This window comes from Theobroma cacao, chromosome 6, assembly GCF_053813885.1.
Source record: "Theobroma cacao isolate CCN51 chromosome 6, ASM5381388v1, whole genome shotgun sequence".
Taxonomy (NCBI): domain Eukaryota; kingdom Viridiplantae; phylum Streptophyta; class Magnoliopsida; order Malvales; family Malvaceae; genus Theobroma; species Theobroma cacao.
Genome location: NC_142644.1, coordinates 28,513,417 through 28,538,763, shown reverse-complemented (window position 1 = coordinate 28,538,763; position 25,347 = coordinate 28,513,417). Strand labels below are relative to the sequence as shown.

Here is a 25,347-nt window from a genome sequence, read left to right as displayed (position 1 = left end):
ACATGTGGAAAAGGACACGCATGTAATAACAACCCAAACCCCCAAATATAATCCCTTGGTTTCATCGCTTAATTAGCACAATTGAAATGGCTAGCGATAACCAACGTTTACAATGTTGTTTCCAGGAATGGATGACCATTCAAGAACAAGAGTTAAGCGAGCTCCTCCAAGCCCTCAACCTAAAAGAAAATGATGTCAACTCATCCGAAAACACGTATGCCAAACTGGCTGAGAAGTCCATCAACAGTTTCCAAGAATACATTGACAAAAGAAACCAACTGTCTCGCCAGGATGTTTCAGGCCTTTTTGCACCCTCATGGAACACTGCCTTGGAGAACTCCTTGCTTTGGATTGGGGGTTGCAGACCCTCAATGTACATTCGACTCACTTACGCACTCTGTGGGTCACAAGTCGAGTTCCAGCTCCTTGAAATCCTCCAGGGCTTAGCCAGGGGAGACCTTGGCCAGATTTCAGCAACACAGCTGGGAAAGATAAACGATTTGCACATGAAGACTATGAAGGAAGAAGAGAGACTGTCGAATAACTTGGCGAGCTTGCAGGAGAACATAGCAGACCAGCCCATAGCCGTGATTGCAAAAAGGTTGTGCCGGGTCGGTGAATCAAGTGGGGAAGTAGATCGTGCACTGGACGAGCACGAGAGTTCTATGGCGAACATACTCCAGGAGGCTGATAAGCTGAGGCTAAGCACGCTAAAGGAATTACTTGGCATATTAACACCAGTGCAGGGAGTGGATTTTCTCGCGGCAAGTAAGAAGCTTCACCTTTGCATGCATGAGTGGGGAAAGACAAGAGATCATAGGCATGGTAGGAACTAAGAATTCTATATATAATCTATAGCATAAGCATGTAAAAATTTTAATGTAATTGTTTTAGTTGATCTGAATGCAATTAGCTAGTACTATCGATGTATAAGCAAAACTATATAATAGTAGTATCTATTGAATTTTTTTTTTCTCAATTTTTCTTTTTGAGAAAGGAAATATATAAAAAAAACAATAAAAGTAAGGGCCGGGCATCCCATCTTAATTCCCACAGGCAGCCTGCCCAAATAAATAAAAATAAAAACGTAAAGTGAAGCAAAAATAAGATTTATATTCTAAAATTATCTATATATACTATTATAAGATTTTACAACGTTCCAAAAAAAAAAAGTTTGAAAAATCTCTATAGGTGTAAGTATTCCATCCGATTATTGGGTTTGAAAAATTAAAAAAAATCTAATTGAATTTAATATTAATTTATTAGGATTGAAAATTTATTAGGAGTCTTCATTATCCCAGCTAATTAATTTAATATTAATTTATCAATATACGTTTATATATAAAAAAATATTTCAATAATTAAAATTTGAGATTTTTAACGTAAAAATAGATATGTCATCCCTTAGATAAATGAGAATGTGTATTACCATGGATGAGTCTTATTAATTAATGCTTAAAATTATACGAAAACTTGTACCGCTATTCTAAAAGATCTAAACCCAAATTTTGTGCCAGCCGAACACAAAATATGTTCTTTAATTCTCTAAAAGAGAAAGAAAAAAGACAATTTTAATTTATTTATAGTTTATCTTATTTATTAATTAAGTGTGCTCCAAAGCAGTTAAACCCACAATGCCTCATACAAGACTATAGGATTATGCCTTAAATCCACTGTTACATGATCCAGAATTATTTTGGTTAGAGGTTAAAGAGAAGGGGAAAGTAAAAAACAGAAGGGAGGCGGTCAATGGATCATCACTGCTGTTTATCCAGTTTCAAGCTCTTGCGACATCCCAAGTCATCCCAGAAATGGGACAAACCAAGGTTGGGGCTCTTTACAAACCCATAATATAGAAATCATACAGAATATCCACGCAGTGCAAAATTCTGAAGGCAAAGTTTGATCAAAACAAAAATAACCATGTACCACCAATTGATTGTTAACCATGAACAGGATAAAGTGAGAAAGTCCAAAAATATGACCATTAATTCGTAGAGGATTCAAGTCAAGTTTAATACTATCATTACAGGGGAATGAAACTTTGTTCGTGGTGAGATGACTCTGCTATGTTTCTGTTGTTCTGAGAACTGATTTATTTGGTGCCAAATGTCTTGGAAGGGCAGGGATCAGGGCGGTGGAGTGTGCCCCTTGTGAAGGAATTCTGGAAGTTTAATGACTGCAACGTGCAGTGTGCAAATAGCGATATTATTGCTTCCTTGGTGCAGATAATTTTTGTAAAATCCGGTTTCCATGGGATGATCCTGGGCTATGTGCGATGGATGCGGCAGCAAGATTCATCCCAGGTGCAACCTGGTAAAAAGAGCTGACTGTTTTCCATACGCTGTGGCACTGAGGAAGCCTGTTTCCTCTACCGTGTCCTGCTGCAACACTATCTTTTGTGCCATAGTGAGCTGAGAAATTTGTGCTTGAAATGCTCAGAAGATGGTCCCTCTCCACCAATTGTTTTGAAATCCTCTAAGAGGATAACACCAAGGTATGGGCCTAGCAGTCTACCCCGAAGTACAAGCAGGGAGACAGTTGTGCTTGTGTAAAAGAATGAATTCTTCTATCACCTGTCATGGACTCAACAATCCAAATTGGTCTCTACGTGAATCTTTCACAGCTAGTAATATATAGCAAGAGGAGGACAAGAAGAACAAAGATGAGCGATACGAATGCGAGATTATTTTCTGGCCAAACCTGGCGAAATAATTCAAAATTAGCTTTGTGGTGTCCACCAAGCTCCTTATAACCAAACATCGATTTAAATGACAACATTGGCTCCTGATCAGGTGATTAAATGATGCCCAGACAGTTTAGATTTTTTTTATTAATCTTATAGCTAGCTTGTATAGAGTTCACGTGTTTCAACCACAATCATGTTTAGAGAAGCAAGAGATCTCAACTCACCGTAGGGTATGGCTGTATGCGTGTATGGGCCATGGCGCCCAAAGAATTGGATGGTTAGGTCCACTAAGGACATTGCAAAGGTTTCAATTCAACTACCTGTCCATAAATAGGGCAGAAGAAGACTTGAACAGATGAGTGATTCTAATGAACCCGAAAGAAGAGCGTAGTGCAGATATGTGGCCCAAGAATGAACAACGACCTGCTCAAGATGTGATATGACGTTGAGGTCGACCAGCTCCAAGACAAACAACCGAGGGATGCCCGCGTGATAAGGTCGTTTGCTGCCTAGAATCGATATTCCAGCGACTAACTCTTCTCTCTTCATATCAGGAACTTGTGTTGTGTTTGTGGCTAAAAGCATTGGTCATATGTGGGTCAGTTGGCCAAACTGTTCCCACGTGGTCCGCCCACTTGGAAAATCTCAAGGGGAAGCGAGAGGCTTATGGTCCCGTTAAGATGGACCCATTTGATTGTTGGGCGTCCACGTGGAGGTGGTAGAAGCATGGATCCGAAATTTCAGTGATGTTGAACGTCCCGAACCCACCGAGGGAAGTTTTTATGAAGTAGCCAGAATAGCTTCGTGGAGAGAGATTCACAGCACTGGAAGTCTTTTCTTTCCTGCTTTAGGGGAACATATTGAACCATAAGCTCAGCTTCATCATTAGCAGCAGACCCTTATAATTTTTACTGATCTTTTTTATCCAGCCGCTATGATTCTAATCCATCAATCAGGGAACGAAGCACTTTCCCTGGTAGCTATTGGATATAGTTTTTCCCAAACTTATGATGTAATGCAATCAATGTATTACGAAAGAATGAGATCATTATGTTAGGATTTGAAAACAATCACTAATTGACTTACCAAAAGAAAGGTATTTTGACTTGCCAAATACAATTATACCCGCAACCAAGCTAGATTACCAAATACAAAGGATCTGATTCAGCTTGTTTTCCCAAAGCAACTGCCAAGGAAATCAAGCTTATCTAGTAGTTAATCAAATGAAAGCGGGGTAACCCCGTTTCCCACACATGCTAAAAATCTAGTGCCATTTGTGCGGATTTCCATGAATTTTGTATATACACAATATTCCCGAAGTTCGTTTTTTACTGGCTGGAGATGTCCACCACTTGATTCTCATGTTCATCTCATCATTCAATGTTAATCCATTTTACAGCCGCGTGTCTAGAGAAAGCATTTTCTTCGAAGTTCCTATGTATGCTGCATGAAAACCAAACGTTACCCAGATAATAATTGTAGCCGTCCGATCCCTGTTTACAAGATCCAAAACATCAGCATTCTGAAAGTGACTATATATAGGAGGGAAATTATGTCCAGACCTTCAATAATAGAGGCTCACCCATCTTGTGCTATTTTTGAACAAGTCTGCTTTTTCTGTTTTTCTTTGTCTGTCTTTTTTTTTTTGTGGGGGGGAATTCTGGTAAAGATTTTTGCAGTTTTGCCACAAAGAAAATATACCAAGTTTTGTGCCATTTTCAAAGGGGATTAATATTTCTTGCCGGGCCTAGTGCCTATTGGTAGGGCAAATTTTGAATCAGCTTAGTCCCCTAGCCCCTTCTCTCGTCCTTTGTCCAAAAAGGACTGATTGTCTCGGTTCTTAACCAAAGAAACCATAGCAAAATGTTCAAGAAAGTGCATGGTTTTATCCATTAATTCATTGTTACCTGTAGAACCTTCAGCATTGATTTGTGCAGCAGAAGGAGAGATTATGGAGAAGAAAGGGGTAATATTGATGAACAGGTTTGAGCTTGGGCGGTTACTCGGGCAAGGGACATTCGCCAAGGTTTACCATGCCAGAAACCTGACAACAGGCCAAAGCTGCGCCATTAAGGTTATCGATAAAGAGAAGATAATGAAAGGGGGTTTAATAGATCAAATCAAGCGTGAAATCTCAGTTATGCGCCTTGTCAGGCATCCCAATGTTGTTCGGCTCTACGAGGTCATGGCTAGCAAGGCCAAAATATATTTTGTCATGGAATATGTTAGAGGTGGTGAGCTTTTCAACAAGGTTGCCAAAGGGAAGCTCAAGGAAGATGCCGCCCGACACTATTTCCAGCAATTGATTGCAGCTGTTGATTATTGCCATAGCAGGGGGGTTTATCATCGGGATTTGAAGCCAGAGAATCTCCTCCTTGATGAAAATGGGAATCTGAAGGTTTCGGATTTCGGCTTGAGTGCTTTGAAAGAATCAAGGAGACAAGATGGCCTTCTTCACACGACTTGTGGAACACCAGCCTATGTTGCACCAGAAGTCATCAACAAGAAAGGCTACGATGGAGCCAAGGCTGATATTTGGTCATGTGGGGTCATTCTTTACGTTCTGTTGGCAGGTTTTCTTCCCTTTCATGATCAGAATCTCATGGAAATGTATAGAAAGATATGCAGAGGAGAATTCAGATGCCCACAATGGATTCCACCAGAAGTTCGGAAGCTTCTTTCAAGGATTCTTGACCCGAATCCAAGCCCAAGAATCACGGTGGCTAAGCTCATGGAGAACAGTTGGTTTAAGAAGGGGTATAAACATATCGATAGCCCACCACCATCCCCTCACGCTCGTCGCATAGACTTGTTAATTAGCGATGTTCATGCTGTCTTTGACTCTTCAGGTCGTGAAAACAGTTCTCAGAACGAAGCAGCAGTGCCAACAAGCCCTGTCAGGCCGAGTTTTTTCAATGCTTTTGATATTATCTCTCTTTCACAAGGTTTTGATTTATCAGGCTTGTTTGAGAAAGATTTGGATCAAAGAAATTATTCACGATTTACGACCAGAAAACCAGCCACAGATATCGTTTCTAAATTTCAACAAATAGCTCAGACCGAGAGTTTTAGCATCAAGAATAAGGACGGAAAGGTAAAATTGCAGGGCAGCAAGGAAGGGAGAAAAGGACTGCTTGCTATAGATGCTGAGATTTTTGAAGTTACGCCTTCTTTTTATGTGGTAGAGTTGAACAAAACCGCCGGGGATACCTTGGAATATAAGAAGTTCTGTAACCAAGAATTGAAGCCTTCGCTGAAGGATATAGTGTGGACTTGGCAAGGAAATGAGCAGCAACAATCATAACCAGAACCTGCTTTGGGTTTTCTTTTCCTGTATAGAAGGGGCTTCTACAATTTTTTTTTTTTTTGGTTCAAATATATATGTAATTGCTGCCAAATAGAGCTTCCGGCCCTCAGTGAGTTTCAATTGCTTTTCTTATCTTGTAGATTGAATTTCTGCCAAAGAGGGTTTTAGTTTATGCACAAATTAACTTTTCTGCGAAAATTATAAACAAGATGACTCTAAACAAGTCCGGCCTGAGATTTACATGCCAAGGCTCTATCAACTCGCCATAGCATTTAACCAGTTAGCACTAACAGAGTCCAGATGACATGATTTCCTTTCTCATATATATTCTTTTTAATTGTTGGGAAAAGTCGGGGTGCATTAGTTCAACTGATTTCAAAGTGCAATACATGGAGGATGCCACTCATTCTGGTTCCTCTACTGTAAGTTCTTACTTGTTACTAGAGGTTCTGATCTGTCCCCGAGCCAGTGAACTTGAACTCAAGTTTTGATAGTTACTGGAAGCTGATCAAAGGCCGAGTTGAATAAGTCTGCTCATGTTTTAGGGCAGACGAGGATTTGGCTGTTAAATTGAATCTCAATACCAGTCCAGGGTGCGTCCTGATTCACGGACCACAGGCCACAAATGGATATGTGCATGTTCTTACCAATTCCCAGCATTGAATTTTCTAAAGCAAAACAGGCACTTGCTACCTTTAATGTCCGGGCCATAAAACTGTTATGTTACCTTAGGAGGCAAGGATAGGTTCATTATATAACCATATAATGAACTGCTTTAAATTTGTACTTTGTTTCAAAGTAGTAAAGATTTTAATTTCTTGTCCCCAAAAGAAAAAGAGACATTAACTTCACCGCAGAAGAACCGGCAGCACCAGGCAGGTGGGTTCAGCAGTTGAAACTTGAAAGTAAAGTTTAGTGTCGGCTGCAGTTACAGAATTGTGAAAAAATTTACTGGTATCAGCCAGACTAGGCTGCGAGCTATTAAAGCTACATGCACCATACCCTTTAAGACAATACCGTAGTATCAATTTGGAAAATAAATTAGTAGGATGTTGATCGGCACCAGAGCTGAAATCTCTGACAGGATTTTGTAGTTGGGGTATTCGTCTTCTGCAGCATGGTCAGATAAGTTGCAAATTCAGGACCAAGTGTGGCAACCTATTCAAACCAAGAATCCCCAGCTTCAAGCTCTTGAATTCCTACTTTTGAAGAAAGAATCCTCTTCAGGTTCGGCAAGTGAATTGAATTGTCATTAAAAAATATGAAGTTTCTCCTGCCTTTTTCCCCAAAGCTCCGACAGAACCCAACTGGAAATTAGACCTGCATCAGTCAGTAGTGCTTCTCGCATGTCATTAAAGTTCATACTATCTGATATCTGTGAGTTGGCCGCTGGACCTTTCTCTTTGTGCATGTTATTATTAAGCCAAGGTTTGAATGTCTCCTCTCAATTGCAAGACTATAATCCCCAGCATAAGCCGAGTGGTCAAACTTTGGCGACATTGCTCTGCAACCCCAACGACTCAGTGAGAAGTGAGAACACCATGAACTCACTTATGCCTGCTTCCACCAAAACTCCCATTGCAGCTATCAACCCTTTTATCTAATCTCATGAACGAAGCTGAGTTACAGAGACTCCAGTTACCTATACTCACATTGCAACAAGACAAATTTGACGCCATCAGAAAATGACAATTAAATGGAAAATCTACACTTTAAAAAGATTTTGGATTGAGATGCCCCAAGAAAAAACAGAAACAGCACAACAAAATACTGACAGTTTTTTAAAGTTCAATTCTTTCAAGATTTCGGCTGACCAAAACAACCGAAACGTCAAAAAAACATGATTAATTAAATCAATATCTCCACTAGAAAATGTTAACAAAAGATGTGTCCAGAATCCGAACAAAGCCTAAAAAATTCCAATGAATTTTCAATCGGTGATGCTGGCTTTCACTCTTTTCTGATCTCTGTGTCTCCATTTCATTCAAGGTCGTCCATTCAATAAATAAATAAATAACTGAAACTGTAGAAAGAAAATGACAAAAGGGGAAAGCTAGTTTGAACTTTCAAGTCGCATACTAATGTCATAATTCCTGCACGTGGTCCATTAATTTTTTGGCTGTGCTAATGAATAGTATACTGATAGCTAAAGCCTCCTACAAGCAGGAAAAAATGCACTTGACCCAGAAAATTGGTCCACCTAAATCCCACAAAAACAAAATATAAATCCTACCCAAGTACCTACTCGCGTGACTAAAGTTAAACCATCTGTAAAGGCAATCAAATTGATCCATAAGTCAATATTTTTTAGTACAAATAAGCACATGCTATCTACATCCCCGCTCGCTGCTCATGAATCTAGGCTTCTCTCCAAATGAATCTTGACGGAAACAAGGAATCCCTATGGTGGTCTAATAGTAATGGAAAGCCATAAACTCTTTGCCTACCCAACTGGCATTTTTGGTAAGCACATTGGCAATTGCATGAACAAAATACCATAACAGAATAAACCAAAGGCATTATTTAATTTGCTGTTTAAGGTTTCTGTCGTGTTCTTGAACGCCTGTTGGAACAATTAGTCCAATCATCGGAGTCAGATTCGTTTAAGCAACTTGCGAAATGAACACATCGCTAATTAATAGCTTGATTTGCAAGAGGAAGCATCTAGCATTACTCGGAGTAATAATAATCGAATCAAGCCAGAACCATTTGCCAGAAGATTCTGATCCAACTGGCTTGGTTTACGGCTATTTTTTAATTTTAGGCCATTGCATGGATGACCTCCCGGACCCATAAAATGACATCAAGGATAAAGAGGAAGAAAAGAGTACGAATAGTCCATTCCTGTTGATTGCAAAAACTTGTGACTGTAATTTGTCCATACATGCATATAATGGTTCCAATATCATTTTCAGGGTTGTGATAGTTGCAACCCTTTGGACAACAGAGGGCCACATATCAATAATGTCAAAACAATGTCTCATAAATGGCCGAACTGTACAATTGCCTTTTACCAATGCATCCTAGAGGCCAAATTCAAATCAATAGACATAAACGAACTGATGAATTAAATGCTAAGTAAATCTTTTTATTGTACCCAAAAAAAATTAAAAGGAGCGGAAGTGCATAAAAGACTTGATTTCAATCCTCACGGCAGTCCTTTTCCTTTCAACCACCTCCGTCTTATAGAAAAGCAACACTCCATCAGACAACTAGTTGGAGCTCTAACTGAGGGTTTAGAGTAATTTGGCATGAAATTAAATTAGCTGAAATTGAATTGAGATGTTACTTGTGTGGCTCGCATTTCAGCAATGTGCAACTCATGGACAGAGAAGAGACATGGCATGCAATTCTTGCTAGAGACTTATAACCGTTTATGAACATGCTTTCAAATTTAGACAGGTAGATTCCTTGTACACATTTTCCATTGAACATTAGGATGTCAACACTTTTCTGCTTCACTTATTAAGGGTCAAAAGTGCGTACAGAGTGAGCCCTGCCTACCTATCTAGCAAAACTTTGAGCGGTCAGGAGAAACTCATAAGAAAAACAACTCAACTAGATTGGATCGAAGGCCAATATTTATACAAAAACCTCCAAATCAAAAGCTGCTACGCATCTATTATGGGTTCACATTAGATTTTACTTCTTCCAGTTAAACTTGAAACTAAGAAGAACTATAAACTTTCTGTTACCAGCAGCAGATACTAAACTCTGCTGGTTAGAGTTTTTATTTTTCTACAAAATCATTATTCCAAATCCTCAAGTAGCTTGAGATTAAGGCTATTAAAATAGTGGAGTGAAGTTTATGAGTCAGGTCATTCTTCCCATATGCTATTGCCTTAAAGCAAACAAGCCAAAGTCCACATAATCAAGATAACATAAACGCTAGTTGCATGTAGAAATTCAGCAACAGATGAACAAAAAAAAATACATCCATACCAGATGCTAATGCAAAGTATTGTCAAAATTATAAGGCTATATATAAATTAAATTTCTCATTAATTCATTTCTCAATAAAGTGGATGGAAATATCAAATATACAAGCCAGAAACCCAATTGCCAAGATTAGTAGGAATTCGTATTCAATTCTCTGTAATCTAATCTATCCTTCCCGATACGAGAATGGATCATACAAATATATCAAGTCATCTAAAGCTCCGCCTAAGTAGCATAACAAAATGAAAATCGAAAAGAATAACTTTTTTTATGATACAAAAGCCTTAGCAAAAGAAAAAGAAAACAGAGAGAAAGAGAAAGGCTTACCCTTTTCCCTGCCCCCTCTCTCTCTATTCCGTATCCGAAGGTAAATGTGAAACATCGGCAGCAGCGACAGCAGTAGATCGTGATTCCTCCAGCATCAAATTCTCTAACCCAGGTTTCAATTCCCTGTTACAAAACTCCTCGTACTCTCCTCGGTCCCCTCCTTTCTTCTTCACTTCCACAACAACCAAAGAAGGCGTCAACTCGAATATCTCAGCAGCAATTGTCAATGGCCCTTTCACCCCTTCTCGAGAACCCTCCAAGCTAACTCTACAATCCTTTTTCCTCACTGTAAAACTAACCACCTTCGCTATCTCCTCCAATTTGGATATAATTTTCGAAACCGGCGCCCCGGAAACAAACCTCGCTCCTTCCTCTCCTTCCTCAAACAATCCAGATAAATTAAACCCCGGGGAAAACGAAATAAGATCAAACGCATTTAAACTAGCCGGCCTCGGTAGTGAAGTAACTTTCCTCCTAGTTTCGAACTCAGCTTCTGATTCCGACAATGATGACTGGTCCGAACATGATCCCACGTCATCGTCGTCCTCCTCAACATTGCATAATTTATCATCCTCAATGTAAAACTTAATATGTTTAAACCCCTTTTTAAACCATCGGTTCTCCATGATTTCCGGAATCGTTATTCTCTTTTCCGGATTCGTATCCAGAAGCTTCGTAAGTAGCCGAGTTAACTCAGGTGAAAACCATCTCGGACACCTGAACTCACCCTTGTAAATCTTCTTGTACATAGCCATAACGTTGTGATCGTGAAACGGTAAATACCCCGCCATTAAAACAAATAATATTACCCCGCAAGACCAGATATCTACTTTCGCCGCATCGTATCCTTTCCTCGCCAAAACTTCCGGTGCCACGTAAGCAGGGGTCCCGCAAAACGTATGAAACAAACCGTCTTGCCGGATCTGATCCGAAACCGCGCTCAACCCGAAATCGGAGACTTTTAAATTCCCTCCGTCGTCTAGCAGTAGATTCTCGGGCTTCAAGTCCCGATGGTAAACGCCGCGCGCGTGACAAAAATTGACAGCTGAGATTAATTGCTGGAAGTATTTTCTGGCGGCGTCTTCTTTTAATCGGCCTTTGGCAACTTTGTTAAAGAGTTCGCCACCGCGTACGTATTCCATGACGAAGTAGATTTTGGATTTGGTGGCCATAACTTCGAAGAGTTGGACGATGTTCGGGTGACGAACGCGGCGTAGGATGGCGATCTCGCGCTTGATGTGAGCGATTAAGCCACCTTTAAGGATTTTTTCCTTGTCGATCACTTTGATGGCTACACTGTCACCGGATTTGACGTTGCGCGCATGGTAAACTTTAGCGAAAGTGCCGTGTCCAAGGAGTTTTCCGACCTCGTAGCGTCCTAAGAGAAGAGCTTGGCCACCGTTTGCGTCTTTCTTGGCGGTGGCGACGGAGCTGCAATCCATTGCGGTGGAGGTTAGGGTTTGGTTATTTGAAAGAATGAAATTTGAATGGTTAATGATTGGCCATTCGAAGGAGGACAACTGAGAGTGTTCGTTTTAACCTTTTTATTGGGTGGGAGACTGAGTGGTCTAAAGAAATTGAATTTGTTAAGGGGTTGGAGAAAGGAGATGCTTTTAAACAAGAGGGGAATATACTCTGTGTTTGTTTTTCTATTTTAGGTTTTTTTTATTAGTTTTTGTTTTAGAGGGTTCTTTGAACTTACATGTTAACATGCCAGGTTTTTTTCAAGAATTTTCTCAACAATTCTAAGTTATCATTTAAAAAAAAATCACACGATGTTAATCGGAAAATTAAAAACACAAAATGTGATAAAAATTGAAATTACAAGCTATGTAGGTAGAATTTAATTTTTTAAAAATTTGAAATTACTAGGGGTGTATTAATTTTTTATTAGTAAAATTACAAAATACTTTTTAAGCGTGAATAAATATATTAATTTTAATTTTAAAATATTTTGATAATTTTATCAGTAGTCTGAGACAATGTAATCATTCAAAAATATTCACATGCTATTGATTAAGAAAAATAGATACTACAAGGAAAAAAAAGTTAAAAACACAAAATTAAAGGTAGTTTACTTTAAAAAAAAACAATTCCCTAATTAAAAAAAGTCTTCTACGAGAGTATAATCCTTTGTTTATAATAATTTATTGATATAATATATAAAAAAAAGTTTCTAAATCATTTAAAAAATATAAATAAGTCTTTATATTATTAATATGTTTAATCAAATTTTTTATTTTTATTTTGAATCAAATAAATATTTTTATTTTTATTTTAAGTCAAATAAAACTTTATGATTAATGATTTAATCAAAATCTTATTTGTCATTTTATACCGCGTAACGCTGACATGATATGTTAACATATCATAATTAATAATTATATGACATACTAATTTGATATAATAACATAATTATGTGATATTTTTCATTATTACATTAATGATATGTCAATGCCACATAGATATAAAATGATAAATGATATTTTCACTAAAAATAATTAATTATAAGAGTTTATTTGATTCAAAAAAAATATAAGAACTTGATTAAACACATTAAAAAAATAAAATTTTATTTAAATATTTTAAAAATAGTTTAAAGGTTTATTTAAATATTATATCAAATTTATTTAACTACCTCTATTCAAATTATTGAAAATGGCTATCATTCATTGGTGGAAATTTTCTACATTTACAATAATTTTTTGATTTAACATAAACCTTCCCCGCTTGATATTTACTGTTATGATCTTTTAAAAAAATTATTATTATGATAATTTGATGATTTTCTCTCATTTGATTAAAGAGAACAACGGGAGGAATCTACGTGGGAATTAACGAGGAGAGAGACGCGGAGACCTTTTCCACGTGACAGCTCAACACACTCGGGAGGACAGCGATCGATGTATAAGTGTAACGTATTACGTCACTCTTTGTGAAGCGTACACAGGCCCGACCAGTAACCATCTTTTACAAACCTAACTATTCCGCCCCTACCAAACAGCCCGATCTCCCAATTTGCCGGTCACCACGTGTTCCTTCCTTAACGGTGCGTATGAGGATACGTGCACTACACGTCGGCATATCTCATTTTTGAACCTCGCCCTTCTCCTCATCCCCTGCCGCCCAAATCAACTCAGCATGTAGCAATCTGCATTCAATCACCGCTAGATATGACATAGAGCGAGATTTCTTTTGGGATCCGTGGGCTATAACTGTGGTGTTGCCGTGGATATGCGGAAGTCAGGCTGATGGTCGGTGATGAATTAAAGACGCGCAACCAATAAGAGAACTTTGACTTTTCTTTTTTTTTTTGCCTGTTTCATTTTCGAGGAAGTAGTGAACTTACAATCAAATGAGTAAAATAAATTTAAAAAAAAAATTGTGCCCCCCTCTTTCATTTTGATGATTGCACTCCATGTGATTGGGTGATTGCTGGATGGGATGATGAATGTTTTAAGTGCGTGAATCAAAAAGTGCCTTGACAATCTGCCTTTGGCCCTCATGCAAGGATAAACATGGTTATTTCTGTTGTTTATTACGTCTTTCGGAAAGTTGGTGAAATCTTTTCCAGAATTCCGTAGAAAGTGTGTTTGCTGACACTTCTGAGTTGTGACTCCATTTCAAAATCTACCCAAGATATCAAATCTAATCAATTTGAGGACAAAATAATTTAAACATCTTCATTAAAGTCTAAGGAAGATACGATAAGACAATTAGCTTTCTCAAATAAATTTGTATATGTTTCATACTTTGTCTTCCGTACTTATCAAGATTAGCATAAGAAATGTAAAATATTATCCCATTAGCATTATTTACGAAGTGTATGGAAGGATAATGATACGCATATTTAAAATAATTCAAAAAAAAACTATACACAAGTACTTGATTTAATTATAAAATTTAATATTTTTTTGTCTATATATTTATATATATATATATATAAAGTGAAATGCATACTTTGATTAGGTTTTCAACTTTTAACCTTCCATATATTTGCAAGGACAAGATTGGTGTAAGAAAAAGATTGCTTCAAAGATTATTAATCTCCAGCTCTTTTTGACCCTTTTTTGCAAGTTTGTTGGTGTCCATGAATGACTCGTCGTTTGACAAAATTAATTTTTGTTGCTTAATTATTTTGTGAGTGATGATCACGTCATTAGCGTTACAAGAATCCAATCATATATATTTAGCATGTTGCTATATAACAAATAAAACCAATCCACATGCAAGATAATACTAAAAACCCAAGTTAGATTTCTCTACTCATGTCTTCCCCCACTCGGTAATTGTCATGTCATGCTTGTACTAGTCTTCTTTCCCAATTCATAAATGGGATTAGTCTTCTGGGCCAGAAAATTGTAATTGATTGTGGTAGCCCACTTTATTTGGGCTAAGAATGTTGATCCATCAACAATCCCAGGCCACTCTCCCCCACAGTTCGTTGTTTTGATTGGTCTAGCGTTGCAAAATGGAATTGCATTCCTAACCCAATTCACATTCACGATGGATATCTCTATTTAATAATGAATCAATCACGATCAAGATGATAATTTAATCCATGTAAAGTAGGGTTTGGTTCTCTCATGGGTAAACCACACGGCATCATCATAGACTGTAGCATACTCTATAGTTCTTCTTGTTTGCTAGTTATTTTGTAAATTATTCGTTTCAATTATACATGTAGCCAAAAGCAGTACAGATTTCCAACTTTTACTGGGCTGTCACCCACTACTCATGCTCACAGGTAAAAAAAAAATTATATTAACCTGCCAAGGTGTACTAGGTAGAAAGATAGATGGATTATTTTGAACATAATGATGATAAAATACATAAAAATAGCAATTCTTAACATTCTGCCTCTCAACTTTTAGGTGGGATCAGGGCATGGCTTAAACTTAGTTGTCATTCTTTTGGAATGTTGGGTTGGAATTTTGTGGATTAGGTGAATCCGTTCCAACCATCAACTTACCCTCCAAACAAGTTCAAATACGACTATATTATTTTATTACTAGGAGTATATGGTTTTATATATGATGATAAAAGAAAAACGATGGAATAATTAAGCCAAAAATCATGTGAGGGGACAAGGGTGAGGTCTGCAGACGGAAACCATGGGGCAAGTTATGCCTGCCTGCTTCCAAACCCACCTTCTATTGCTTATTAATTGTACTTCATCAGGGCATAAATTAAGCCAAAATTATGGTGGGTTCTGTTTAATTAGAGAAAATGCTTTGAATTTCAATGCATATAATTGACTCCTTTCTTTGGGTGAATATGGATCTTTTATCTTTACTTGCAGCTTTTTTTTTTTATAATTTTACGTCATGTATTTTTAACATATTTCATATCAATGTTTAAAGTTTAAAATGAAAGATTTTAAAATTAAGGTTTTTAGTTAATGATATAAAAATGAACATGTAACGCATAATTATGAAAAAATTATACTAAACGAGACGTTAAAGGAGAACATTAACTATGAGCAGAATTTGGATGGTATGATGGAACTATTGTTAAATTTTTGGGTCAAGTTCTTTGAGCATGATGGTCTGAATATATATATCCAGGTTTGTGCCACTCTCATTTCATTGATAAAGTAGATTTGCTTTATTGTCAAACAGTTACAGAAGAATTGTAGTGGAGCCGCTGCAATCACTCATGTCATGTGATAATTAAAGCAAATTAATTCATTAATGATTTGTTTGCCCATTACTGCTAGATGAGAGAGTAGTGGGGGAATTGTTGTGGTTGGGGTTCGTTAAGGGGGGAATGCCTTTTTTCAGTGCAAAAAAATTCTTCATTATCTAGAAAGTGATGATTAGAAGCAACTATTCTCTTTGATCATTTTCACATCATATTTTTTTTGTTCAACTTCTTAAAACTATATACTAATCTATAAATGGATATTCAACTTGTTAAACAAATAAGCATGCAGCACGACTATTAGTAAAAAGCTGCAACCTGAGTATTAACAAATGCTTGCAACTTTTTCGATTATCTTTCTTCAAATATATTTGATTTGACTACACAAATGAGTTTGGAAAGAGAGTACATTTCAAGTAAGGATTCTCTGAGATATGAAGTGCAGGCTTTGATTTTGAAGAAGAACGACATTTTCCAATGTGAGATAACAAAGCAAAATCCAAGTGGAGATAGATTTTTTGCTTGGATGCTAGCTGTAGATAAAAAGACAGAGACAGGAAGTAGACACAAACTTTGTGAAATACACTGCAATTGTGTTATGGTGAAGGGTCAAAAAGCAGATAGAACTAGTGATTATTTCGAAATATATGTCCAAAATTGAAGATTGAAATAGAATCATGACCCAAATGTGGAGCTTGATCCGCAGCACCCAATGACAATGTTTCCCACTTTGATAAGGAAGTTTCTTTTCTGAGACAGCTAGACCTCACCATCTGCAAAGACCCAGTCACTGCATTAATCTCCAGTATCCAACTTATCAGAAAGAACACCAAACTTTGACCCCAAAAAGAAATGCATATGGGGGGTGCATCATTTGCATGCCCACCATGATGTCGTTCTGTTCTTGAGAAAGCTTCGTACTGCCATTGATCAATAACGGGGCCCATTGACAAAACAATGAGCTTATTTTTGTCACTCGGGGTGAAGCAAAGCTTGGTTGTGTATGGTTAAACCGTCCAAACTATGCAAAGAAACGAGCACCGCAGTAAAGATTAAAGCAACAAACTCCATCACCAAGAGTGCAAAGAAGCAAACGCAAGCAAACCAAAGGGTGTTGGTCCATGCAAGGATTTCTTTTTTCAGCAATCACCGCATCAGCAAATGGTGATATTTATGACTACCTGAGGCAGAAGTCAGTCGCAAGTGATAAATTATGCAGTCAACCCCAGCAAGCACTTTAATACATTTAACACCGTTAACTGTTCCCTTTTAAAACCCAACGCCGCTAACTTCCACAATCCTACTTCACTAATCTATGAACTTCGCAGTCCCTCGGAGATAAAAGAAGACCTAGTAACCAACTACTCTTTCTCTCCCTCGCCTCGCACCCGTAAAGATAAAGTCAAGCATAATACAATTTTTTCTCATGTCGGTCTTCACTCTACCCCCCTCCTTTCTTCTCCTCTATCTCTGAGCATGGAAATGCATAAGAAGTGCAATAAAGGTCGATGCTTGAAGTGAAGAAATGGAAGTTTTTGGCAGATTGTTGCTTCTCTTTTCCCTGGTGGTAGCGGTACAGTCTACGTGCAACAGTACCGACTACGGACTGGTTTCTAAAGCTTTTAAATCAGTCTCTGGATTCAATATCTCTTGGTTGAAATCCCAGGACGTGAACTGCTCATATCCCCCAATAAAGGTATTAAAGTTTCCTTCAAAGAATTTGACTGGTAACGTTTCATGGAAATTTCTCAGGAACATGTCGCAGTTGCATACGATTGATTTCTCCAACAATTCCCTTCAAGGTTCCGTTCCAGGTTGGCTTTGGTCTGTTCATACGCTGGTTGAGGTCAATCTGTCCAAAAATAAGTTTGGAGGGACTATTGGGTTTGAACCCACCTCGGGAAATGGTTCGTCTTCATCGATGCGTTTGCTAAACCTTTCAGCTAACAGGTTCACCAACTCGGTTAAACTCTCTGGTTTTTCCAACCTTCAATTTCTCGATCTTTCACACAATGATCTTGGTACTCTTCCCTCTGGGTTCACCAACCTTACCAAGCTCGAGCACCTTGATGTTTCAAGTTGCAAGATTTCCGGCAGCATGAAGCCCATTTCAGCTCTTCATTCATTGAAGTACTTAGATGTATCAAACAACTCCCTGAACGGTACTTTCCCTTCTGATTTCCCCCCAGTCAATAGCTTAAAGTTCTTAAACATTTCGCTCAACCACTTCACCGGTTCAGTTGGTTTCGACAAGTTGCAAAGATTTGGCAAATCTGCTTTTTTTCACGGTGGAAATTTCGTTTTCAATACTTCAAAAAGAACACCAAGCAATCACACTAGAACTCACTCCTTGACCCCAAATCACAAAGTCTTCCACAAACATTTACCCCTCAAAACACACAGCAAAAAACATAAAACCAACTCAAAGACCAAAGCTTTGGTCATTGGTTTGTCATGTGGTACAGGGTTTCTTCTTGCTTCACTCGTGTTTTGCTTCTTCTGTACGTATAGAAGAAAAAAACTCGCGAGGAGAAACAAATGGGCAATCTCCACACCGGTTCAACCAAATTTCAAGATGGAAAAATCAGGGCCATTCTCTTTCGAGACAGAATCGGGCTCATCGTGGGTAGCAGACATCAAAGAACCAACTTCTGCACCAGTGATCATGTCCTCCAAACCATTGATGAACTTGACCTTCAAGGACCTGATGGCCGCCACGTCACACTTCGGCAAGGAGTCCGTACTCGCCGAAGGCAGATGTGGACCCCTTTACAGAGCCATCCTCCCAGGTGACCTCCACGTGGCAATCAAAGTCCTTGAACATGCCAGAGATGTTGATCATGATGACGCTATAGCCATGTTTGAAGACCTTTCCAGGCTCAAACACTCTAACCTGCTGCCTCTCTGCGGTTATTGCATTGCAGGTAACTGTACCAAATCGTTATTATTACATCTCTGGTATTTGACTAAACAAAGGTTCTTGCATTAAATAGCCTCACGGGTTTGTTTGAAAATTTGAAAACATCAGTCGGCTGTCGTACTCCATAGACTGCTTGGCATCTATTGTCACGTAAATCTAACTCATGCCATCATTACATATGTTGACATTCGTGAATTTTGGCGGTTCTTTTGGATCCCATGCATAGCTCTTTCTGCTACCTCATTAACTATGAATTGTTTTTTTCTTTTAAACATCTAGTACAGCATCCTTTGACAACAAAATCTTTGATGTTTTTCCTTTTCGTTTTTTTTAACTTTTCTTTAAGGTAAGGAGAAGCTTGTATTACATGAATTTATGGCAAACGGGGATTTACACCGTTGGTTACACGAGCTTCCAACGGGGCCATCCAACGTGGAGGATTGGAGCACCGACACGTGGGAATATCACCACGGAGCGGGGTCCCAGACTTCTTCGCCCAAGAAAACCAACTGGCTCACGCGCCACCGCATCGCAGTCGGAGTTGCTCGTGGGCTCGCCTACCTCCACCACGTGGGTTCCAGCCATGGCCACCTCGTCGCTTCCAATGTCCTACTGTCCGACAACCTCGAACCTCGGATATCCGATTTCGGGATTAGGAATATCGGGTGTAAAAAGGAAAGGGATGATAAAAAAGATGAAAAAAATGCGGAAATGGATGTTTATAGTTTTGGTGTTGTGTTGCTGGAGCTTTTGACGGGGAAGCAGGGGACGGAGGAGAACGTGAAGTGGGTGAGGAGGCTAGTGAAGGAAGGAGTCGGAGTTGACGCGCTGGACTCGAGGTTGAGACTCGGCGGTGAATCAGAGAGTGAGATGGTGGAGAGTCTCCGAGTTGGATACTTGTGTACGGCGGAGTTACCTGCGAAAAGGCCCACCATACAGCAAGTTCTCGGTTTACTCAAAGACATACATCCAGCAATTGATTTCAACTGATTTCATGGGTAAAAAGTAGCACCCACGCCCCAATACTTTTCCGAGGTTACATCACGCGCTGTGAAAATACATGAGAAATGAAATGAAGTTAATTTTTGGAAAGGACCATGCCTGGGTGTCTCTCGATTTGGATTTTTTCTTTTTTGCTTTTGTGGTGTATATAAAGACAAGAATTTAAGGCTTTAAAAATTGAAAAAGAAAAAGGAAGAATGGGCCCAAAAAGAAAGGAAAATGACAAGAGAAAAAAAAAAAAAAAAGTAGACAAAAGGAGGTGGGGTAAGCTAAAAGAGGGGAGAGAATCCCACTTATTGCTTGTCTCTTCTCACGGGGACCCTTCATCATCTCCATGCTTTTAATTTCTCCTCTTTATTCATTTATTTTAAAATTTTAAATACTTGTTTTATGTCTTTTCTTTTTCTCTTCTGTCATGGTTATCCCTTTCATTTTGGAAAAGTAAAATGTGATAACTGGTAACATAATCTCATGAATCATTATCAGTGTCAATATCAGCACCCACGCGTTCCAGCCGCCTCTGGGGGGATGCTTCAAGCTTGGAAGAACAGTTTTTTGACTTCAAGCTTGGTATATCAATCTATGATGTAGTTTTTCTGGCTTCAAATCGACCGGCGGAATGGTGGCTCTGCAGACAGGCTGATAGAAGATGGCTTTCAGTCAAATTTGTGGGCTATTCTTGTCCCCTGGCAGTGTCCAATCCAATGTCAACATCTGGTTTGGTGGGATGAACACGTTCATAGTTTATTCTGTGGAATTCCCTCATATAACCACTACCAGACTACACGATAAAGCTTACAAAAGGTTTACAGAATGAAAACATTCAAACAAGGAGAACGAAACGAGCTTTAATCAGTCCTTAGAAAAGTTTGTATGCGATGCATAGATTATCGTGGCATAGAATGGTCTAAAGACCTGCCAAAAGTGCTAAAACAAAAACAAACAGATATTCATGTATGATTGCTGTAAGGGCAAAGCTTCCTTGATAAAGAACAATGCATCGAAATGTCACTGTCTAATTTTGTTTAGAGTCTTTCTCTTAACGTAATCGATCTTCATATGAAAAGTTTTTAGCGGTCCATGGAGTCCTCTGGATGTGAAAGATCTCACAGTCGTAATTTTCTCATCTTTTTTTTTTTTTTTTCTAGCTGAAAGTTGTTTGGAAGTACATGACATGAGATGCAAAAGGAAAAGGCAAAGGAAGCTTCAATGAGACTTTTGTTTGTTTGTTTCCATGTGTTTCTTTTTCTTGAGAATAGCCAAAAGGAAATAGCCATGGATGTATAGAGGAAAAGAGATGCGTGGAAATACTGCACTGAAATTGTTGGTTGTTTCTGAATTGGGTTTGGGATCGACTCGCTTTAACTGTAAAGGTTGGTAAGCTTGTTAAAGCTAATTATAAAGCATAGGGTCTAAGTTAGCAGTACCTACTTAGAGATATAGCAAAGTGCAAGTTTGACAGTCATATGTACAGTTATGGAGGTCCAAAGTAAGGGGAATTTATGTCATCCAATCATTCAGTTTCAATCTTTTTCCACTCAATATAGCTAAAACGAGCCGCTTGGGTTGGGCTGGAATCTCTATACATTTCACATGGTCCAAGTCCAATGGGCCATCTGATCCAAACAAAGCCGAAGCCTCACTCTTCTTGAAGAGCCCATGGTTTTCTCAGCTTATATAAGTCCAAAATACTGTGCGGTTCAGTCTTGTGTTTGGACGCTAGCCCACTTTGAGATCCAGATTCCAGCCCAGCGAGTCGTATCCCGATTTCAGTCGCATCTCGGAAATCAGCCTCCCATTGCCCGGTCCACCACCCTCGCCCCACAAATTATTGGCATTGCGGCAATATCAGCCGATTCCGAAAAACTAAACCCCAACTATTCAAATCCAAAGCCCTAATTCGATATTAATTTCACCAACTTCTTATCCAGTTCTAAATCCGCCAAACATCAGGATCCCTAGACTCCATGGCGTCGAGGAAGAAAGAATCCGAAGGAATTGCCTTGCTATCCATGTACAACGATGAAGATGATGAAGAAATGGAAGACGCCGAAGAAGACGACTATCAACAGCATCAACAAGGTATAGAAGAAGAGCAACAACCAGAACAAGAAAACGAGTACAGAGGATCAAACCTGGAAGAAGATGCGAGAACCAATGATGATACGCCGCCGTTTCCTTACCAAACCTCCACTCCTTCGCAACAACCGCCTCAGCCTTCTGTTTCCTCGCCGCAGCAGCAGCTGCGAGTGGTTTCTTCGAAGAGAAGTGGTAGAGGAAGGCTGACCATTGTTGATTACGGCCATGATGAAGCTGCCATGTCACCGGAGCCCGAGGTAACCCCTCTCGGCCGCACCAAAGGCAGGGTCTTTTTTGTGAATTCTTTGATTTTTTAATGACGTGTGGTTTAGATTGATTTTCTTGTTCAAGTGCAGGAAGGGGAATTAGGAAGTAGTACAGAGCATCAAATTACTAATGGTACTTATTTATTTCTCTCTTTTTTTCTTAATTTGATAAATTTAACTTAAAATGTTACTCACGAAATAGCTAGCTTTCTAATTTAGTATTTGTTTGCAGGTGATTTTCAAGGAAAAACGCCACCAGCAGCTGTTCAGGTGACTCCGCAATTATCCAATGTAGAACCATCACAACCTGAGACCATGAACAATGCTGTGACCGAGTCAGAAGGTGTAGAAGTTGAAGAACCTGTTGCTGTGGAGAATGTTGATCCGTTGGATAAGTTTCTTCCCCCGCCACCGAAAGCCAAGTGCTCAGAGGAGTTACAAGTAAGTGTCTTTCGTTCTCTAGCGGTCAGTTATTCTAATTCTTTGGATCTTATATAAACAGCCTGACCTGAACCCTGCATAGTCCTGTGTAAACCACGTGGATGCTATAATGTTGAGATGGACTGAAAATGTTGTGTTGGCACTGTGTGTTATTTATGAGATATGAAATAGGGTAAGTGTAGCTAAGGCATTTGTTTTTGCTATATGAAGATTTGCTGATACTCAACACGGTGTCAGTTGTAGATGCAGCTCTTTTTGATTCTGGTTTTCATGGGGCTGAGTTAGGTTTGTCTAATTTATAGCCTGGTTTGCTTTGAACTTCATTTGGTTTTTAGTTAATTTCAATGTCAGTTATCCCCACTCTTTGCTGCTGACTGAAAGATAGGTAGCTCATGATATTGAATCCTTAGACGTGTAGTGGTTGTTGTGCTCCTATTGCACTTTTTAGCTCAATGAACGTATCCCTTGTTGACACAATTTAAATGATCTAAACGATGTTCCTTTTGTTTTCAGTTCTATATTATCATGACCTTCATGTCTTTCTGTCATGTTACTGCAGAGGAAGATAGATAAATTTCTCCTTTTGAAGCGAGCTGGAAAAAGCTTCAATGCAGAAGTTCGTAATAGGAAGGATTATCGGAACCCTGACTTTTTGCTGCATGCTGTGAGGTATCAAGATATTGATCAGATAGGATCTTGCTTCAGTAAAGATGTATTTGATCCTCATGGATATGACAAAAGCGACTACTATGATGAAATAGGTTATAACATTTCCTTCTATAATTCTCTGCCTTATCTATTGAAAACACTTACCATGTTTTGATGACATTGAATGTATTCAAAGTATTAACTGTTGAATTTTACTTTCTTTTAATTGTTTTCATCAAAGCTTTTGCTCTTGATCCCATTAGGCTTTCTCACTCTTTTTAAATTTAATTTTTCTGTATACCTGTTTGTTTAATGCAGAGGCTGATATGAAACGGGAAAGGGAGAGGAAGGAACAAGAAAGCAAGAAGAATCAAAAGGTCGAATTTGTATCTGGCAGTAGTCAACCCGGAGCAGTTCTTACTGCCCCAAAAGTTGGCCTGCCTATTGCAGGTGGATTTTTTTTTTTTGGTGGAAAATATCTTCTCATGTCAGTGTTCTTAGTGCAAGATCTTGTGATGGTGTTCTTATATTGAGTGATATTGAGGTGTTTCAGCTGTGGCTGCTGGTGGCTTGCCTTCTGCTCCAACTGCAGTTGATAACATTGTGCGGGAGGGTAGACAGAACAAGAAATCAAAATGGGATAAGGTTCTAACCTGTCTCTGCAGCTCTCTCACAAATAAGATGTCTGATATCAATTAAGTCACTATCTCATTGTTTTATTTAAATTCCAGGTGGATAGTGATAGAAGAAATCCTCTTCCTGTTGGAGCGCAGGATTCTCTATCTACTGTTGGAGCACATACAGTTCTGTTATCAGCTGCTAATGCTGGAACTGGGTACACAGCTTTTGCGTAAGTCCCACAACTTGCTGGAAAATTGTTATCATCTTCCCTCCTTGATTTCATGCATTTTCCACCTGGACTAGAGTTTCATCTTCATGGCTACATGGTTTTAGTTATTAAAGGAACCAACTTAGAGCTAGTGCTTATTGCTTATTAATTGATTTTGTTGGTAAATGGCAGGCAGCAAAAACGGCGAGAGACAGAAGAGAAGAGATCCAGTGAAAGGAGGTTGGACAGAAGATCTTGAGCTGATCTTTTTTTATTATTGGAAGAGTATTCCCAAAAACTTTTTTGAGGCTAAACAACATACTTCCGTGTTTTTCCACCTCTATAATGCCAACAGTAAAATTTATACAACTACATTGTACCTTGTACATCACTTACCTAATTGTAACTCTCATATTGATGCTTTAGTGATATAATGCATGCTTTGATCAGCCTGTCCTCTCTCTCTCTCTCTCTCTCTCTCATGTCTAGAGCTGAATTTTTTTGTTGCTTGATTTTCATTCTGGCAGAGTGCAACTGTCCGAGGGAAATCCTTTAAAAGTTTTTCTTGTGAAAGAGAAATATCCTTTGATTGATAGCAGAACTCAGGCCAATATTTTGGAAAAACAGCTGTTATGAACGGATCCCTTGTTCATATCAGGACTAACCTTTTAAGACTTGTCCAGCTGTATTGAGAAGGTTTAAACTTTTGCGCGCCAGCTTTCACGCAGCAACCTTGACCCATCTTCATGATAAAGTTAAAATGCCGAAAGAGCATGCATTCTTATTTGCTAACAGGAAAGATCGGAGCCATCTTTTTGCAGTATTTAAAAATTCCCTTTCACAAAGTCAAAATCACCCCTTTATACTCACTTTGCTAGTCGTAACCGAAAGGAATGCAATAATTCAAATGGGGGTATAATGACCCGCATTGTCTTCTCCATCAAGCACATTCTTGCTTTTGTATTCACAGGGCTCTCTCTAGTCTCTTGGGTGATGTTTTTCACTCATAATGGGAGGCAGTTCATTTCATTTTACTCTTGGGTACTACTCTGGTCAGCTACAACAATCAAAAAGCATTTTGCCTTCCTATCGACAAAATGATCCTTGGTTCCGACCAGCTCCTTGTCCTATGCCGTGAAAGACATGAATTTCCATGATTGCATGCATGATCTGAATCCCTATTATCCTCGTACGATACTTCGTGGCCTTTGATGCCAGTTTATGTATCTTTTTCTTCTCGAGTGAGATATGCTTCCA

The 25,347-nt window shown here is 38.7% G+C and overlaps 5 protein-coding genes and 1 long non-coding RNA gene across 6 annotated transcripts; 4 read left to right on the top strand and 2 right to left on the bottom strand.

Moving 5' to 3' along the window:
- Positions 1–46: 46 nt before the first annotated feature.
- Positions 47–929, top strand: DOG1 (delay of germination 1). Its single transcript, XM_018122925.2, has one exon. The coding sequence runs from the start codon at positions 87–89 to the stop codon at positions 834–836; it is 750 nt and encodes a 249-aa protein (XP_017978414.1). The 5' UTR covers positions 47–86; the 3' UTR covers positions 837–929.
- Positions 930–4,250: 3,321 nt separating this feature from the next.
- CIPK20 (CBL-interacting protein kinase 20) lies at positions 4,251–6,135 on the top strand. The gene has a single exon (XM_007025292.3). It carries the CDS (start codon positions 4,569–4,571, stop codon positions 5,991–5,993), a length of 1,425 nt encoding a protein of 474 aa, XP_007025354.3. The 5' UTR covers positions 4,251–4,568; the 3' UTR covers positions 5,994–6,135.
- Positions 6,136–9,981: 3,846 nt separating this feature from the next.
- On the bottom strand, positions 9,982–11,867 carry LOC18596669 (CBL-interacting serine/threonine-protein kinase 12-like). The gene has a single exon (XM_018122923.2). It carries the CDS (start codon positions 11,702–11,704, stop codon positions 10,286–10,288), a length of 1,419 nt encoding a protein of 472 aa, XP_017978412.2. The 5' UTR covers positions 11,705–11,867; the 3' UTR covers positions 9,982–10,285.
- Positions 11,868–16,390: 4,523 nt separating this feature from the next.
- Positions 16,391–17,029, bottom strand: LOC148762263 (uncharacterized). The gene is made up of 2 exons (XR_016027039.1): positions 16,792–17,029; positions 16,391–16,678 (listed from the first exon to the last, which is right to left on the bottom strand). It is a non-coding gene; the product is annotated as an uncharacterized LOC148762263 (long non-coding RNA).
- A 185-nt stretch (positions 17,030–17,214) lies between these two features.
- On the top strand, positions 17,215–19,923 carry MEE62 (Leucine-rich repeat protein kinase family protein). Its single transcript, XM_007025288.3, has 2 exons — positions 17,215–18,829; positions 19,172–19,923. Exons 1-2 carry the CDS (start codon positions 17,431–17,433, stop codon positions 19,813–19,815), a joined length of 2,043 nt encoding a protein of 680 aa, XP_007025350.3. The 5' UTR covers positions 17,215–17,430; the 3' UTR covers positions 19,816–19,923.
- A 1,675-nt stretch (positions 19,924–21,598) lies between these two features.
- LOC18596666 (transcriptional regulator family protein) lies at positions 21,599–24,539 on the top strand. Its single transcript, XM_007025286.3, has 8 exons — positions 21,599–22,163; positions 22,263–22,305; positions 22,405–22,613; positions 23,173–23,374; positions 23,580–23,711; positions 23,815–23,906; positions 23,993–24,111; positions 24,283–24,539. Exons 1-8 carry the CDS (start codon positions 21,795–21,797, stop codon positions 24,347–24,349), a joined length of 1,233 nt encoding a protein of 410 aa, XP_007025348.3. The 5' UTR covers positions 21,599–21,794; the 3' UTR covers positions 24,350–24,539.
- The last annotated feature ends 808 nt before the right edge of the window (positions 24,540–25,347 follow it).